At 45.7% G+C, this 14779-nt stretch overlaps 1 protein-coding gene across 3 annotated transcripts in view; it reads right to left on the reverse strand.

Annotated features, from left to right (window-relative positions):
• ARHGAP39 (Rho GTPase activating protein 39) overlaps nucleotides 1–14779 on the reverse strand; it is a 430201-nt gene that overhangs the window by 289068 nt on the left and 126354 nt on the right. For all 3 annotated transcript variants that reach the window (XM_038392930.2, XM_038392931.2, XM_038392929.2), the window contains exon 2: nucleotides 11203–11637. In XM_038392930.2, coding sequence (XP_038248858.1) covers nucleotides 11203–11637 — 435 coding nt within the window. The remainder of the gene's footprint in view (nucleotides 1–11202; nucleotides 11638–14779) is intronic.

A 14779-nucleotide genomic window follows, 5' to 3' on the forward strand; every position in this document is an offset into this window, starting at 1 on the left:
ATTCCTCAAGAGAAACTTCAGTTCAAGTCTAACATCTCTGCTTGCTATAAAGCAGACTTCTGGGCTTTATCATGACTCAGGGACATCTTCCAAACAACAGGCCTTTGTTTTAAACTAGCTGTACTTTAAATGGGAGTCTCGTTAGCTAAAATCCTGTGCCATGCTTTGAAAATATGGGTGTTTATATCTAACAAAAGATTTTAAAAAGGAGAGGGAAAAAAAAATAAGCAGATCTTCAAATGCTTTGTTGTTCAAATCAGTCTATACATGCTACTGTGCTTTTATGGCTTCTGTTCAGCTCAGTCCATTAGACCCTACTAAAAACCAGGAACTGCCTAGTTTAGTCCTGGCTTCAGCACTGACTCTGCAATACCTGGGATGAGATATCTCACCTCTCTGCCTCAGCTGAAATAGAGATAATACTTAGCTCCCTCCCTCTGAGAACTGGTCATGTCTGTATATTTTTCTATGCCTAGACAGCCCCATATGAGTGTTCAGCATTGTTCTATGTATGAAGCATGTTTGTTAAGGTTTAAGGTTCATTCTGGTATCAGTCAAAAGACACGAGTTAAGATATGGTTATAATTTTATGGGCACAAGGTGGAAAAATAAGGCCCATCAAATTACTAATGTTCTGAAACCACAATAAAAGGCAGAACACACTGAGTTCTGAGCAGTTAGAGGAGCTCAGCAGCACAGATGCCTGGAAAGGCTCTGCCCTTCATAGCCACTATCACAGCAATCAAAAAATCAATTTTTAATTTGCACGGCTCTCTTGTTCTTTAAGTTTATCTTCTCCAGGAACCAAAGCATCAGTCACTTCTAGAGATGAGATCTCTGCCACTGGAGGCCTTCCCATGAAAGAGCCTTGACCGCAGTCACCCTTCCTTCCTCGTTTGTGCTTCGCTACAGAATCATAGAAATCAGAGCTGGAACAGATCCATCAGGTCATCCAGCCTGCCACTCAGCCAGCACAGGATTGGTCCCTGCAGGCTATTTCCAAGGGCTTTACCCTTTAGAATTGTTTCCACACGTTTCCAAAATAACTACCTGCCTCTGCTTCAGACTTGACTACAATATTGCACTACAAACTACATTGCCATGGTCCCCTGCTGGTTCCCAGCATTTATTTGTCAGGAAGCGCTAGCTTTCCAAAGCAAAGGAAACCACTCTCCCCTACTCTTCCCTTATATTTAACCTGCATATGGACAGCATAGCCAACACCTGTATTCAGCCATGAAGAGAACCTATTACGGCATGTGCACTGGATCACTCTTGAAACTCTTTTGCTTTCAAGTGCCAGTTTTCACAGCCATTGAAGTGGTGCCAAATATATTAACGTTTCACTGCTGCTTCCCTACGACCCAATGTGTGCACCACAATAGTGTTTATCCAGCCTCACATTCCCTCCAAATCCCACTCATATGTAGCGCCATACCAGCTACAATCAGCAGCATTTTTCTGAGGAGCCTGGCGCCTTAGGCAGCAGCAAAGCCATTAAAATTAAAGTTATGATGTAAATAAAGTGCACGTGCCAGCCAGAGGCTGCCATGCAGTGGAGATACTGATGAAAAACGTGCAGCAGTAAGAGCTAGTAGAGTAATGCCCCTTCCCTGATAGTACATCAGAGCTCTAGGAATTTTCAGAGTGATATCTCTTGACTGTCCCCGGAAGTGCTAACAGTAGGCCCCACTAACCCCTGGGCACCAAGTAACTGACTCAATCCTAGTTTCATAAGGTACTGCTGGCAGAGCAAGGAGCTGCACAGTGCACTTGAGAGTCATGAGCAGTAGAAAAAATGAGGAGTCCTTGTAGCATCTTAGAGACTAACAAAATTTATTTATTCGTGGGCTAAAACCCACTTCATCAGATGCATGAAGTGGAAAATACTGTAGGAAGTATATTATACACACACACACACCATGAAAAGATGGGGGTTGCCATACCAACTTTAACTAAACAAATCAATTACAGTGGGCTATTATCAGCAGGAGGGGGGAAAAAAAAACTTCTGTAGTGATAATCAGGATGGCCCATTTCAAACAGTTGACAAGAAGGTGTAAGTAACAGTAGGGGGGAAAATTAGCATGGGGAAATAGTTTTTAGTTTGTGTATTGACCCAACCACTCCCCGTCTTTATTCAGGCCTAATCTGATGATGTCCAGTTTGCAAATTAATTCCAGTTCTGCAGTTTCACCGTTGGAGTCTGTTTTTGAAGGGTTTTTTTTGTTGAAGAATTGCCACTTTTAGGTCTAAAGAAAAGGAGTACTTGTGGCACCTTAGAGACTAACAAATTTATTTGAGCATAAGCTTTCGTGAGCTACAGCTCACTTCACTGGATGCTGTAGCTCACGAAAGCTTATGCTCAAATAAATTTGTTAGTCTCTAAGGTGCCACAAGTACTCCTTTTCTTTTTGCAAATACAGACTAACACGGCTGCTACTCTGAAACCTGTCACTTTTAGGTCTGTTATTGAGTGACAAGAGACTGAAGTGTGCTCCAACTGGTTTTTGAATGTTAGGATTCCTGATGTCAGATTTGTGTCCATTTATTCTTTTGCATAGAGACTGTCCGGTTTGGCCAATGTACATGGCAGAGGGGCATTGCTGGCACATATCACATTGGTAGATGTGCAGGTGAACGAACCACTTATGGTGTGGCTGATGTGGTTAGGTCCTATGATGGTGTCCCTTGAATAAATATGTGGACAGAGTTGGCAACAGGCTTTGTTGCAGGGTTTGGTTCCTGGGTTGGTGTTTTTGTTGTGTGGTGTGTAGCTGCTGGTGAGTATTTGCTTCAGGTTGTGGGGCTGTCTGTAAGCGAGGACTGGCCTGTCTCCCAAGGTCTGAGAGAGTGAGGGATCGTCCTTCAGGATAGGTTGTCGATCCTTGATGATGCGCTGGAGAGATTTTAGTTGGGGGCTGTAGGTGATGGCTAGTGGTGTTCTGTTACTTTGTTGGGCCTGTCTTGTAGTAGGTGACTTCTGGGTACCCTTCTGGCTCTGTCAATTGTTTCTTCACTTCACCAGATTGGTACTGTAGTTTTAAGAATGCTTGATAGAGCAGTAGAGTGTAGAGCACCTTTTGTGGGGGTTTCAGGACTTTTATCTATCTATATTTAATTTTCAGGCCATTCTGCTGCAGCCAGGTATAATTTCATATAAGGGGGTGGTGAATACGGGGAATGTGTTTCCACTGAAACAGGAAGGCACTTGAGTCCAGCAGCATTAATAGATTTAAGCCAAAGTTGGACGATGTGGATTTCAGGGTGGTACTTTTCATACTTGCCACCTTTAGGAAGCAACAGGGCACCTGAAGATAAAGAGGCAGCAGCCCCCCCCTTCCCCCTGTACTTACCCCATAGTCAGGATGCATCTGCCTGGGTGGGTTAGCTGCATCCACTACACTATCCTACTACTCATAGCTCCCAGTTGGTCCCAAAAGGCAGCAGGTCTTGGAGTTAACTAGAGTTGGGTGAAGTTTTTCAGACAAATAGGTTATTTGAACCCCCTCCCCCAAAAAAAAACCAAACCAAAACAAAACCGTTTCAGTCAACCCAGAGCTATTGCAAATTTAACATTGATTTGTCAGATTCAAGCAGGGGGGGGGGGGGGGGGGGGAAATCAGGCTAAGTTCGCAAGGCTCGAGGAGGTGGTAGGGGTTGTGTGGTGTCCTCCCTTAACTTTCAGGCCAGTGGTTAGAACACTTACTTGGGATGTGGGAGATCCAGGTTCAACTCCCTGCAGAGTGCCCTAATCATCAGGCTGTAGAGTTAGTATTTATAAGAAATAGAACAGCTTCAATAGGAAAGAATGAGACATTCCCAAGTTCCAGAATAACCTATCACCTGGTGGTTAGGGCAACACGGGGGGTAAGGAATCAAATCCCTATGTCAGAGCAGGGTTTTGAATTGGGTCTCTCACACCCCAGGTGAGTGCCCTAATTGCTGGCCTAAAAAGTTAAGGGGGATTGCTCCTCCTCCTGTCTTGAGAATCCAGTGCCTGGACACAGGAAGTTTCAGCTCAAACAACATGTTCTGTCTGATCTGAAATGCACTTTTTCAATTCACCAAAATTTTTCAGATTCAGTTTGACCCAAGTAAATACATTGTAACCATCTGACAACAACACACACACACACACACACGCACACAAACACACACACCCCAACAACAAAAAATCAGGTATTGGCCCATCTCTAGAGTTAACTTCCCCCTCTCTGATGCAGGGGGGTTTCCCCCTCTCAGACCTATTGTCTCTGGCTCTGCAAAATCAGACAGAAATGGCTGCAGCAGTCACACTCTAGTCATATTGCAAGTTCTTTTCAGTCATAAGGGCTAGAAACAGCTTTTATGAAAAACAGCTGCTGATGGTCTATCATAAGCACTTGACTCCAGGAGATGGGGCCCCAGCCATGGGCCTACAGGATTTATGCTTCAATCCAGCCCTGGGCAGGTATGGCAGTGCTATAGCTCTCCTCTGGCACAAGTACACAGGAGAGACAGACAAAGTTGCAGTCAAACCATTTCCAGGTACAGAGGGCAGATATTCTGCTTCAGCCCCCATACTGTTTCCAATGCTGTGAAACCCCACCTTCATCACAGTTCACACAGCTTTGAGGGGACTCTACAAGGATGAATCTGGACCTGGTGCCTTTATTTCTACTCGTAACTTAGGACGTGCTGTGCATTTGCTAATGCTTATGAATTAGGACTCACTTTCTGAATGTACCTGAGCCATTACTGAATTGTGGAGGAAAGGGAGGAGGGAGATTGCATGGGGGATTGGAGAGAAAGTTCCCAAGAAGCCACCCTATGTTTTATTGTTCTCTTTCAACCTGGTGCTGGCTCTTGCTAGAGAGAGTTACCATTTTCCAGCCTTACAGGGTAAGGCCCTTTCCAGGCCCAGTTTCATTCACTTCACCCTCCTGAGCCTTTGCATCCTGCTGCACAGCAACCTGGCATTTGAAGCAGTGGGGGCTTTTAATGATCTGCAATGTCAGAATTAGAGTCTGCAGAACAACACACCAGTAAAGACAGGCACTAAACAAGAGTGGGTATTACTGTTGAAAGGAAAATGGATCTCTCTCTTCTTTCAGGAACCCGCTGAGCGTGCACATGCTGCTGCAGCCTGCAGAAAAACACAGCACCATCTGTACAGAAAATTAAAGCCTCCCATTCCAATTCTAGTTAACACTTCACACTTCTGCAGGGAGAAGGCCCAAACTTCAGTTTGCCGAGGCAAGCTTCGCAGCAGCAGCTGTGCCTAACTGGCATGAAAAGGAACAAACCACATTTTAATACACAGGTGTACCCCACAGAAGTAACAGATTCCAACAGACAAAGCTTCCATCTTGAGCAGAGAGGCTACTGCAGATGCACCAGTACATACTGTATTGAGAGCTGTAGTCTCTGGCAGCTGCACCTCCATATTAGTGGTGAGGGCTGCTGCAATTTTCTTAGTGTAATAATAAATAATGCCACCACCATATAGCTCTTATATAGCACTTTGTGATCTACTAATGCAAAGGGAAGTACATACTGAAATGAGAGGTCAGATTGGCTCTCTTCCAAATCTTTCTTGGGCTTCAGAGAGTCAATGGGAAACTTTAGAAGAACTACAATTCATTTGCAAATTTAAACACCATTAATTTGGGCTTGAATAGGGACTGGGAGTGGCTGGCTCACTTCAAAAGCAACTTGGCCTCTCTTGGAATTTTTCAGAGTAGCAGCCGTGTTTAGTCTGTATTCGCAAAAAGAAAAGGAGTATTTGTGGCACCTTAGAGACTAACAAATTTATTAGAGCATAAGCTTTCGTGAGCTAAATGCATCTGATGAAGTGAGCTGTAGCTCACGAAAGCTTATGCTCTAATAAATTTGTTAATCTCTAAGGTGCCACAAGTACTCTTTTTCTCTTGGAATTGACACCTCCTCATCAATTATTGGGAGTGGACTACATCCACCCTGATTGAACTGGCCCTGCCAACACTGGTTCTCCACTTGTGAGGTAACTCCCTTCTCTTCATGTGTCAGTATAATAATGCCTGCATCTGTAATTTTCACTCCATGCATCTGAAGAAGTGGGGTTTTTACCCACGAAAGCTTATGCCCAAATAAATGTTAGTCTTTAAGGTGCCACTGGACTCCTTGTTGTTTTTGTGGATACAGAGTAACACGGCTACCCTCTGATACTTTAGAAGATTTGTTCATTAAAGAGAAAGGATGGTTCACTGGTTAAGATAGCCTAGGACTTGTGAGACTTGAGTTCCAGCCCATTTTGCCACAGACTTCCTGTGTGATCTTGGACAAATCACTTAGCCAATATACCTCAGTTCCCCATCTGTTTAATGAGGAAAGTATAGAAATATAAGACTGAAAGGACCTTGATAGGTCATCTACCCAGTCCCTAGCTCTAAGGCAGGACTAAGTATTATCTAGAACCTCCCTGACAGGTGTTATCTAACCTGTTCTTAAAAACCAACAATGATAGAGATTTTACAACCTCCTTAAGTAATTTGTTCCAGTGTTTAACCACCCTGACAATTAGGCAGTTTTTCCTAATGACTAACCTAAATATTGCTTGCTTCAGTTTAAACCCATTATTTCTTGTCCTGTCCTCCAGGGATAATAGCACTGCCCTACATCACATCTTGAATACTGCATGCAGATGTGGTCACCCCATCTCAAAAGAGATATATAGAATTGGAAAAGGTACAGAAAAGAGCAACAAAAATGATTAGGGGCATGGAACTGCTTCCATATGAGGAGAGATTAATAAGACTGGTACTTTTCAGCTTTGAAAAGAGATGACTAAGAGGGATATGACAGAGATTTATAAAATCATGACTGGTGTGAAGAAAGTAAATAAGGAACTGTTATTTACTTCTTCTCATAACACAAGAACTAGGCATCACCAAGTGAAATTAATAGGCATCAGGTTTCAAACAAACAAAAGGAAGTATTTCTTCACACAACAGACAGTCAACCTGTGGAACTCTTTGCCAGAGGATGCTATGAAGGCCAAGACCATAACAGTTCAAAAAGAACTAGATAAGTTTATGGAGGATAGGTCCATCAATGGCTATTAGCCAGGATAGGCAGGGATACAAAACTATGCTCTGAAGCATCCCTAGCCTCTGTTTGCCAGAAGTAGGGAATGGGCGACAGATAGGATGGATCACTTGATGACTGACTGTTCTGTTCATTCCCTCTGAAGCACCTGGCTCTGGCCATTGCCGGAAGACAAGTTACTGGGCTAGACAGACAATTGGTTTGACCCAGTATGGCCGTTATTATATTTTATGGCGTTATGAGGGTAAATTCATTAAAAGATTGGGGATGCTCAGATATTATGTTCATAGGGCCAGGTAAGTGACGAAGGGATCAATTTATCTTTCTTAAGGTCTGTGACAGGGTCGGGCCAGATGGCTATAGGAGAGTAATAGAAGGCAGATATATTAGCCCCAGGCTAAGTAGGTCCCTTTTCCCTGGGTAAGGTAACAGGAAAGGTTCCAGAACAATCAGGAACCTTCTGGAGACAATTAAGAGAGGCTGATTAGAACACCTGCAGTCAATCAAGAAGCTGCTAGAATCAATTAAGGTAGGCTAATCAGGGCACCTGGGTTTTAAAAAGGAGCTCACTTCGGTTTGTGGTGTACGTGTGAAAAGCCGGGAGCAAGAGGCACTAGGAGCTGAGAGTGAGAACGTGGACTGTTGGAGGACCTAGGTGTACAAGCATCATCAGACAGACACCAGGAGGAAGGTCCCGTGGTGAGGATAAAGAAGGGGTTGGGAGGAGGCCATGGAGAAGTAGCCCAGGGAGTTGTAGCTGTCGCACAGCTGTTCCAGGAGGCTCTCTAGACAGCTGCATTCCACAGGGCCCTGGGCTGGAACCCGGAGTAGAGGGCAGGCCCGGGTTCCCCCCCCAATCCTCCCAACTCCTGGTCAGACACAGGAGGAGTTAATCTGGACTGTGGGTTCAGAAAAACAGCCAAGCGGAGGGATGCCGTGAAGCTCCAAGGCGAGCAAATCTGCCAATAAGCGCAGGACCCACCAAGGTAGAGCAGGAACTTTGTCACAGGTCCAACAGCCCTGAAGGTCTGGTTGGGGTTGGAGCTATAGAAGGGTTATGCCTTGCCAGCACTGACACAAATTATTCACATTTACCGCAATTTAAGGTGGTGATCTTGGTCTACAAGCCTTACCCTGTTCCAATTTTGGTTAGATTAGCCACTGCCATTCCCTGTTCCCAATGGAGCGTTAGCACTAAGCGTCCATGGATTCAGACGCTGGGGATCTGGAGGCAGAGCACTCACCTGTGGACATCACTTCCCCTGTGATTAGCCTGAGAAAAACCAAATGTAGTGAGTGACCTTCAGGGCATGGGGCAGTTATTTATTCTGGTAGTACCCTCAGTATGCAGAGTGCTGTCCCCATAGCTAGGGCAGGGCCTATCTAAGATGACAAATGACATCCGAAGGCTGGAGGAGAAGAATGCAATCAAAAATATGATTTTTATATACATTTTAAAATGAAACACACAGCAACTATACCAACTTCCCCTCTACCCATTCAGCATCAGTAGGTCAGTTCCTTGTAGGCATCACAGAAGTGTATCTTGAGAAATGAACTGGAAGGAGGTGAAGGTAGTGGCATTTGGCATCAGTTCAGGGAAGGCATTCCATGTGTCAGGGGAAAGCATAAAGAAAGCATGATGTGGACATGTGGGAAGACCCAGTTGGTATCACTGGCAGAGCAGAGGGATAGAGAGCTTCAAGAAGAAAGGAGGATAAATCAGATGGCTCAGAATTGCCAGCACCTTGAAGGAGAAGACGAGAAGTTTGAACTTGATGGGGCAGACCAGGGAAATTAGTAGAGGGATTCAAAGAAGGAGTAAGACACTCTGAATGATGATGGACAAGCCAGAATATGAAGTTGGCTGCTGTATTTTGAATAGACAGTAAAGGGCCAACATGAGCAACAGGGAGGTGGATGGGTGGGGAAGTTACAATAAAATCAACACAGGAAACAGTGACAAGCTAAATGATAGTTTCTCTGAGGCTATATCTACACTTGGAGCTAGGGGTGGGATTGGATTCCCAGCTCGCTTAGACATAGTCGCACTAGCTCTCATCGAGCTAGTGCACTAAGAATAGTAGTGTATCTGCACATGCATGGAAAGCGGCAAGCAGTGGCATGGACTAGCTGCCCCAAGTTGTGCACTCATGGGACCTAGGCAGGTTTGTACTTGGTTGACTAGCCCAGGCCACCACTCACTGCTGCCTGCACTACCATGACTATGATACTATTTTTAGTGCACTAGCTCAAAGAGAGCTAGCATGAATATATTTACAGGAGCTGAGAATCACCCTCCACCTGCTCCAAGAGTAGACTTAGCCGGAGAGAGGGTGATTGCATCTTTAGAACAGGTTTCAGAGTAGCAGCCATGTTAGTCTGTATTCGCAAAAAGAAAAGGAGTACTTGTGGCACCTTAGAGACTAACAAATTTATTTGAGCATAAGCTTTCGTGAGCTACAGCATCCAATGAAGTGAGCTGTAGCTCATGAAAGCTTATGCTCAAATAAATTTGTTAGTCTCTAAGGTGCCACAAGTACTCCTTTTCTTTTTGCTAACAGTAGTAATTGCTGGAATGAGTGGAGGGAGGGAAAAGAGTAGATGCTACTATGGAAACTCTGAATGAATATTACATCCAGAGGTTTGACAATGGGATCATTTTTAGGAAAAAACTCCCATTTATATCCTCTGTAGGTAGTAAGTAATAAATAAAACAAAATGGTTTATATAGCCTGCCGTCTGCATCCACAAGATGGTGCTATAACAGGAACACTGCTCAAATTCCCAGGAAAACGCAGCAGTGCTCACATGCACGGTAAGAGGACTAATGCAGCACACTGTACAGGTAATCCAGCATTGCTATACTCAGTACTTCTATGGTGCATTCCACCAGAGGATCTCCAAGGGTTTTTACAAAGCTCAGGTCTCCCTCCATTCTACAAATGGAGAAACAGACACCGGTAAGTGATTTCCCCAAGGTATCACACCAATTTAGAGGCACAGCCCGGAAGGTCTAACACCCAGCCCTGGGTCTAACCATTAGGCCATGCCATGGCACAGTTATGTAGACTGGGAGAAAGTAAAACCCTAGTTACAAGCACAAATTTCTCTGCCAATTATTTGCAAATGGCAAGAGTGCAGTTTCAGGCAGACATGTGGCTGGGGAGTTTATTTACATTTCAATAATATACATTTTATAGGGGGAAAAAAAGGTAAATAGGCATCTAAACTGTAAATCAATAACAGCACAAAAGAGGGGTGCAAAGAAGAAGGTGCAATGCAGCTGCCTGACTGGAGAGCGTAGTTATTTGTGCCCACATACCAGGAAATGTGGCTTTGTATTTTTATACAATTTGAAAATCCCCTTTTTAAAAGGGAAAGTCACCCCTACTGGAAAACCCCTGAGTCGGCACAAACAGATCAGCCAGGCAATCTGTATTCGCAACGAGGTACAGAAAAGGGATAAAAGTCACTTGCCTTGGAAACTGGTCTGATGGGGAGATTATGTTCCATTTTGTGAAATATGGTGCATTTCTAAGTTTAGAAAATTGCTTTTCCTAAGTGTTTTTAGGAGACAGCACTAAGTTACACCTACGGGTCGGTACAGAGGTATCTCTGCAGTCAGAGGCAGTGACACCCCTTCCTCCAATACATAATTGCTTTATGATTGAATGACATTGCCCTCTTGCACATGGCCCATTAATACTTTAGCTAGAAAAAGCTATCCTCTAGTACAGTTCCCCCCAAAGTGTGGGGGGGAGTCCCCCTTAGGAGGGCGTGGAGGAATATTAAGGGTGGGGGCAGAGCGCAGGCCAGTGGGGAGGGAGCACGACCCAGCCCCCGACCCCACTCCCAGCCCAGGGTGGGGTAGACACATTCTATTACTGGTAAGGGGGGCAGGGAGGATGTAAGAGGAAAAAAATTTGGACACCACTGCTCTAGCTCAAGCTGTACACAGCCAGAGCCTGCTGCCTACCACCCAGGGCTCTAGTCCCAGCTCATCAGGGAAGGGGTGGGTTACACAGTATCTGTTGCTTGCAGCACAAATTCATAACAGCTTTTCCCTGCCTGAGGGCATTTTGCTACCCATCAGTCTACGTCACCTGCTGCATAGAGAGAGCTCTGCTTTACCTTTCTGGTTCTTCTTTCACTACAGCAAACTGGGCTGACTGGCGGTTTGACCTCGTCTGATCCTGCACCTTCTCGCTGCCTTCCAGCTCCTGCTCCAGGGAGGAGCTGGTGCTGCCCTCCCTGCTGACATTGCTGCTCCGCCCAGGGCTGTTCTCTGTGGAGGCCCTCGGTGACTCTGTGTTCTGCTTCAGGGTCTGTAGCTTGGCCAGCGGGATAATGTCACAGTTCTGCGGCCGGTGCCATACGGTCCGCTGGGTGGTGGCATTGTAGTAGTAGAACCGTGAGGTGTTCGGGTCAAAGAGTTCCCACCACTGGTTCTCATTGGTGCGCTTTATGCGGACCCCAGCGGGCGGATCCCACACACACTCCCCTGTGATGAGGTTGGCATACATGCGCTCCCGCGTTCGAGGCTCTATGATTTCCACCCATTCCAGCCTGAGGGAGAAGAACAAAGAGGGACAATTAAAAAGCTGTAGCAATTGCCCAGAATCAGCTGGGAAGGCAGGGTGGAGAGCAAAGGCTGCTTGGGAGGGGATGCGAGTCAGATTTTCCCAAACCCGAGCCTGCACTATTCCCTATACAAAGCTATGGATTCCAGTGAATCTCCCTTAAATGCATACCTTCTGAAAGGCCTTGCCTCATCCCCAGCTCACAGCACAGAGGGGAATGAGCTAATCTGATGACCATCTAAAAGGCATTGTTTTTTAAATCCAAGCACTAACCAGATGTGCTACATTTTAGCACTGACACCTTTTCCTCTCGCTTCCTGAACCACCACCCTACCACACTCATTAGTACATTGTCTATTCAGATTCTAAACTCTTCAGGGCAGAGATTGGGCTGAGAAATGCTTAGCATGCTGTGGCACTCTCAAATAATAAAGAAATACAGAGGAATAAAAAGGTGATGCTAAAAGAGAGCAAAGTCCAGCAACAACCTCATATAATATGGAAATGGAACCACTTTCTATAAATACAGAACCACTGCAACTAGCAGTCCTGAGCACCAGATTTGGCTCCATTTATCTATTTCCAGGGGAATCTTAGAAGCCCTTTTTGCAGGATTGCTGCAGACTTTCAGACAACATTGAGCGTAACTGGTGTTTGTGAGAAGGAGTTTAGTACTCATGAAAACAGAGCTAAACATTGGACAGAGGCTGATATGATGCTGCTAAGAGCTGTAGCATACATCTATGCCAATGAATCTCAATGCTCACCTTCAGCACCTTTTACCTCTCCATTACTAAGCCCCACAAAAGTCAGCTGCTGCCCTCACTCCCCACCAAGAGCATACCCTGCTATTTCAGTCCTGGGCTCCAACAAAGCTCTGCCAGCATCCATATCTTTATCTCGACTTCCAGCACCCATTGCTATGCTAGTTTTGAGTCTCCTGAGCCCAAAGCCTCCCTGAGTTCTCTCACCTCCCACCTTCTACACAGGAGTTCTCACTACAAATTTTTGGGTGGCCTCAGAGTGCCGCCATCAACTCTTTCTGGTGGTCACTAAGTATTTTAGGAAAAATTGTCAACCAACTTTAGGAAAAACAAATTACAATAATTTGGAGATGTGTATGTGCATATATATTTATTTATGTTGGGGTTTTTTGCAGACTCAATAATAAACATAATGCACAGCCGTCTATTCTTTACTGGACCTAAACAGAATAGAAACGCAAGTTGCTTTGCCCCCCCCCTTTAAAAAAAAAAAAAAAAAAAAAAAAAAAAAAAGACTTTCTAGCTAGTAAATCTGCTACTGTGAAAAGTGATATTTGTTAATATCGCTTTTCACAGCAGCCTTATTCAGCCCCAGCAAAGACCAATTAAGCCCTGGATGGGGAGGTAGGAAGGGAGCCGGGGGCAATGGGAGGCTGAGGAGGCAGCAGAGAATAGGGGCAATGTTCAGGGAGCGAACCCCTGGCTGGATTCTCGGGGCCAGAGCCCGAAGCCCTGCATCTCTGGGACGAAGCCCACCACCACAAGGCCAGAGCCTGCTGCCAACCACCCAAGACAGAAATCCAAAGCCCGAGTCCCACCTGGAAGGTGAGGAACTCGCACTGTCCACGTGCTCCTACCGTGTTTGTGGCTCCAGAAGGTGGCAGGGCCCAGCCCCTGAGGGCAGCACTGGGATAGGAGCCACTGATTTGCTCTCCCCCACTCTGCCCCCCATCACGGCCCAAGAGTCTCTGCCTGCAAGAAAAGCCCCTGGTGGCTGCATGCGGCAACAGTGGCTGCATTTGAGAAACGGATATGCATGGTGATTCCAGCGCATGCTGTTGGCCACCTGCCATGTTTCCTGGTTCACCACTCTCTTGGACATGCCTAAATGGCTAGCATCAGCTACAACTGCACTTCAGCTCAGAAGCACTGACACAGACCCAGCTGCAAAAGGAAACTGACTACTGTGGCACAAATCCTGCTTTGGGTCATTCTGTAGCAGACTCCAGGTGACAAGAACTGGATGAAGAAAAAGGAACCAACCAACCGCAACAGGAGAATTGTGTATACATGGAAGAGATTAGCATGCTTCCCTCTGCTGTAGCTCTTTAGGGTATGTCTACACTGCAGCCCGAGCGAACCTTCCTGCCCAGACAGAGACTCCTGCTAGCAGGGCTCAATCTGGCACACTAAAAATAGCAGCTGCAGCTGGTTCAAGCCACTCCAGCTGCAGGGTAGACAGACCCACCATGTGTCAAGCACTACTCCAGACTGTGCAGAGACAGACCAAAATACAGTAGAAATGAAAAAAGCTTGAGCAGAAAATGGCCTATTTATGCTCCATACCATTTCTCCCTCCCCCTCCCTGCCGAAAAAACCCCAAACATTTGGACACCCAAGTCTCCAGGTGAGCAACTATTATTTGTAGCCTGCTGAGCTACCAAACAAGAAAACAGTTTCGCCCTGCTCACTAAAGAAGCTTCCTTGCTGATGTAGGAGAAAGGAAGGGTTTAAAATCATATTTGTGGAGAGAGGATCATTCCTCCCCAGCCCAGTCAGCATCACTTCAAGGAGCCACACACGTCAACCTGTTCAGGACAGGACTTTTTCCCAAAGCCCCAGAGATTCCATCTAGCCTGTGAAGTGGGATCTAGAGATACTGATAGGTCTCTTAGAGACTAACAAATTTTTGCAAATACAGACTAACACGGCTGCTACTCTGAAACCTGTGATAGGTCTCTGAAGATCACTTCTGCAGACACATGGGAGCAAATTCAGATCCTCTACAATTTCAACCCCAGTCTTGAATTTGCTACCAGACTAGCCCAGGAGCACCGGGACAATACACAAAGATTGCCATGCCAGGGGCACAAGAGGGAAAGGGCATGCATCAAAATTCTAGGCACTTCCCAGCAGCCCGGGACCCCTCTACAGAGGAGCTGAAGGAATGTGAACTCCACATTGTGGGTGGGCTTGGGGGCCCAAACATCACACTCTTCCCAGCCTAGAAGAGGAAGTCTGTATTTGGCCCATTAGAAATAGGAGACCACCAGTAAAAATAGCTCCAACTGTGACCCAGGACAGGATTGGAATCCCTGTCTCCTGAGAGGAAAAGCCAGAGCACAGCAAGACCACCACAACTAC

Source organism: Dermochelys coriacea, chromosome 2, assembly GCF_009764565.3.
Source record: "Dermochelys coriacea isolate rDerCor1 chromosome 2, rDerCor1.pri.v4, whole genome shotgun sequence".
NCBI classification, from domain to species: Eukaryota; Metazoa; Chordata; order Testudines; family Dermochelyidae; genus Dermochelys; species Dermochelys coriacea.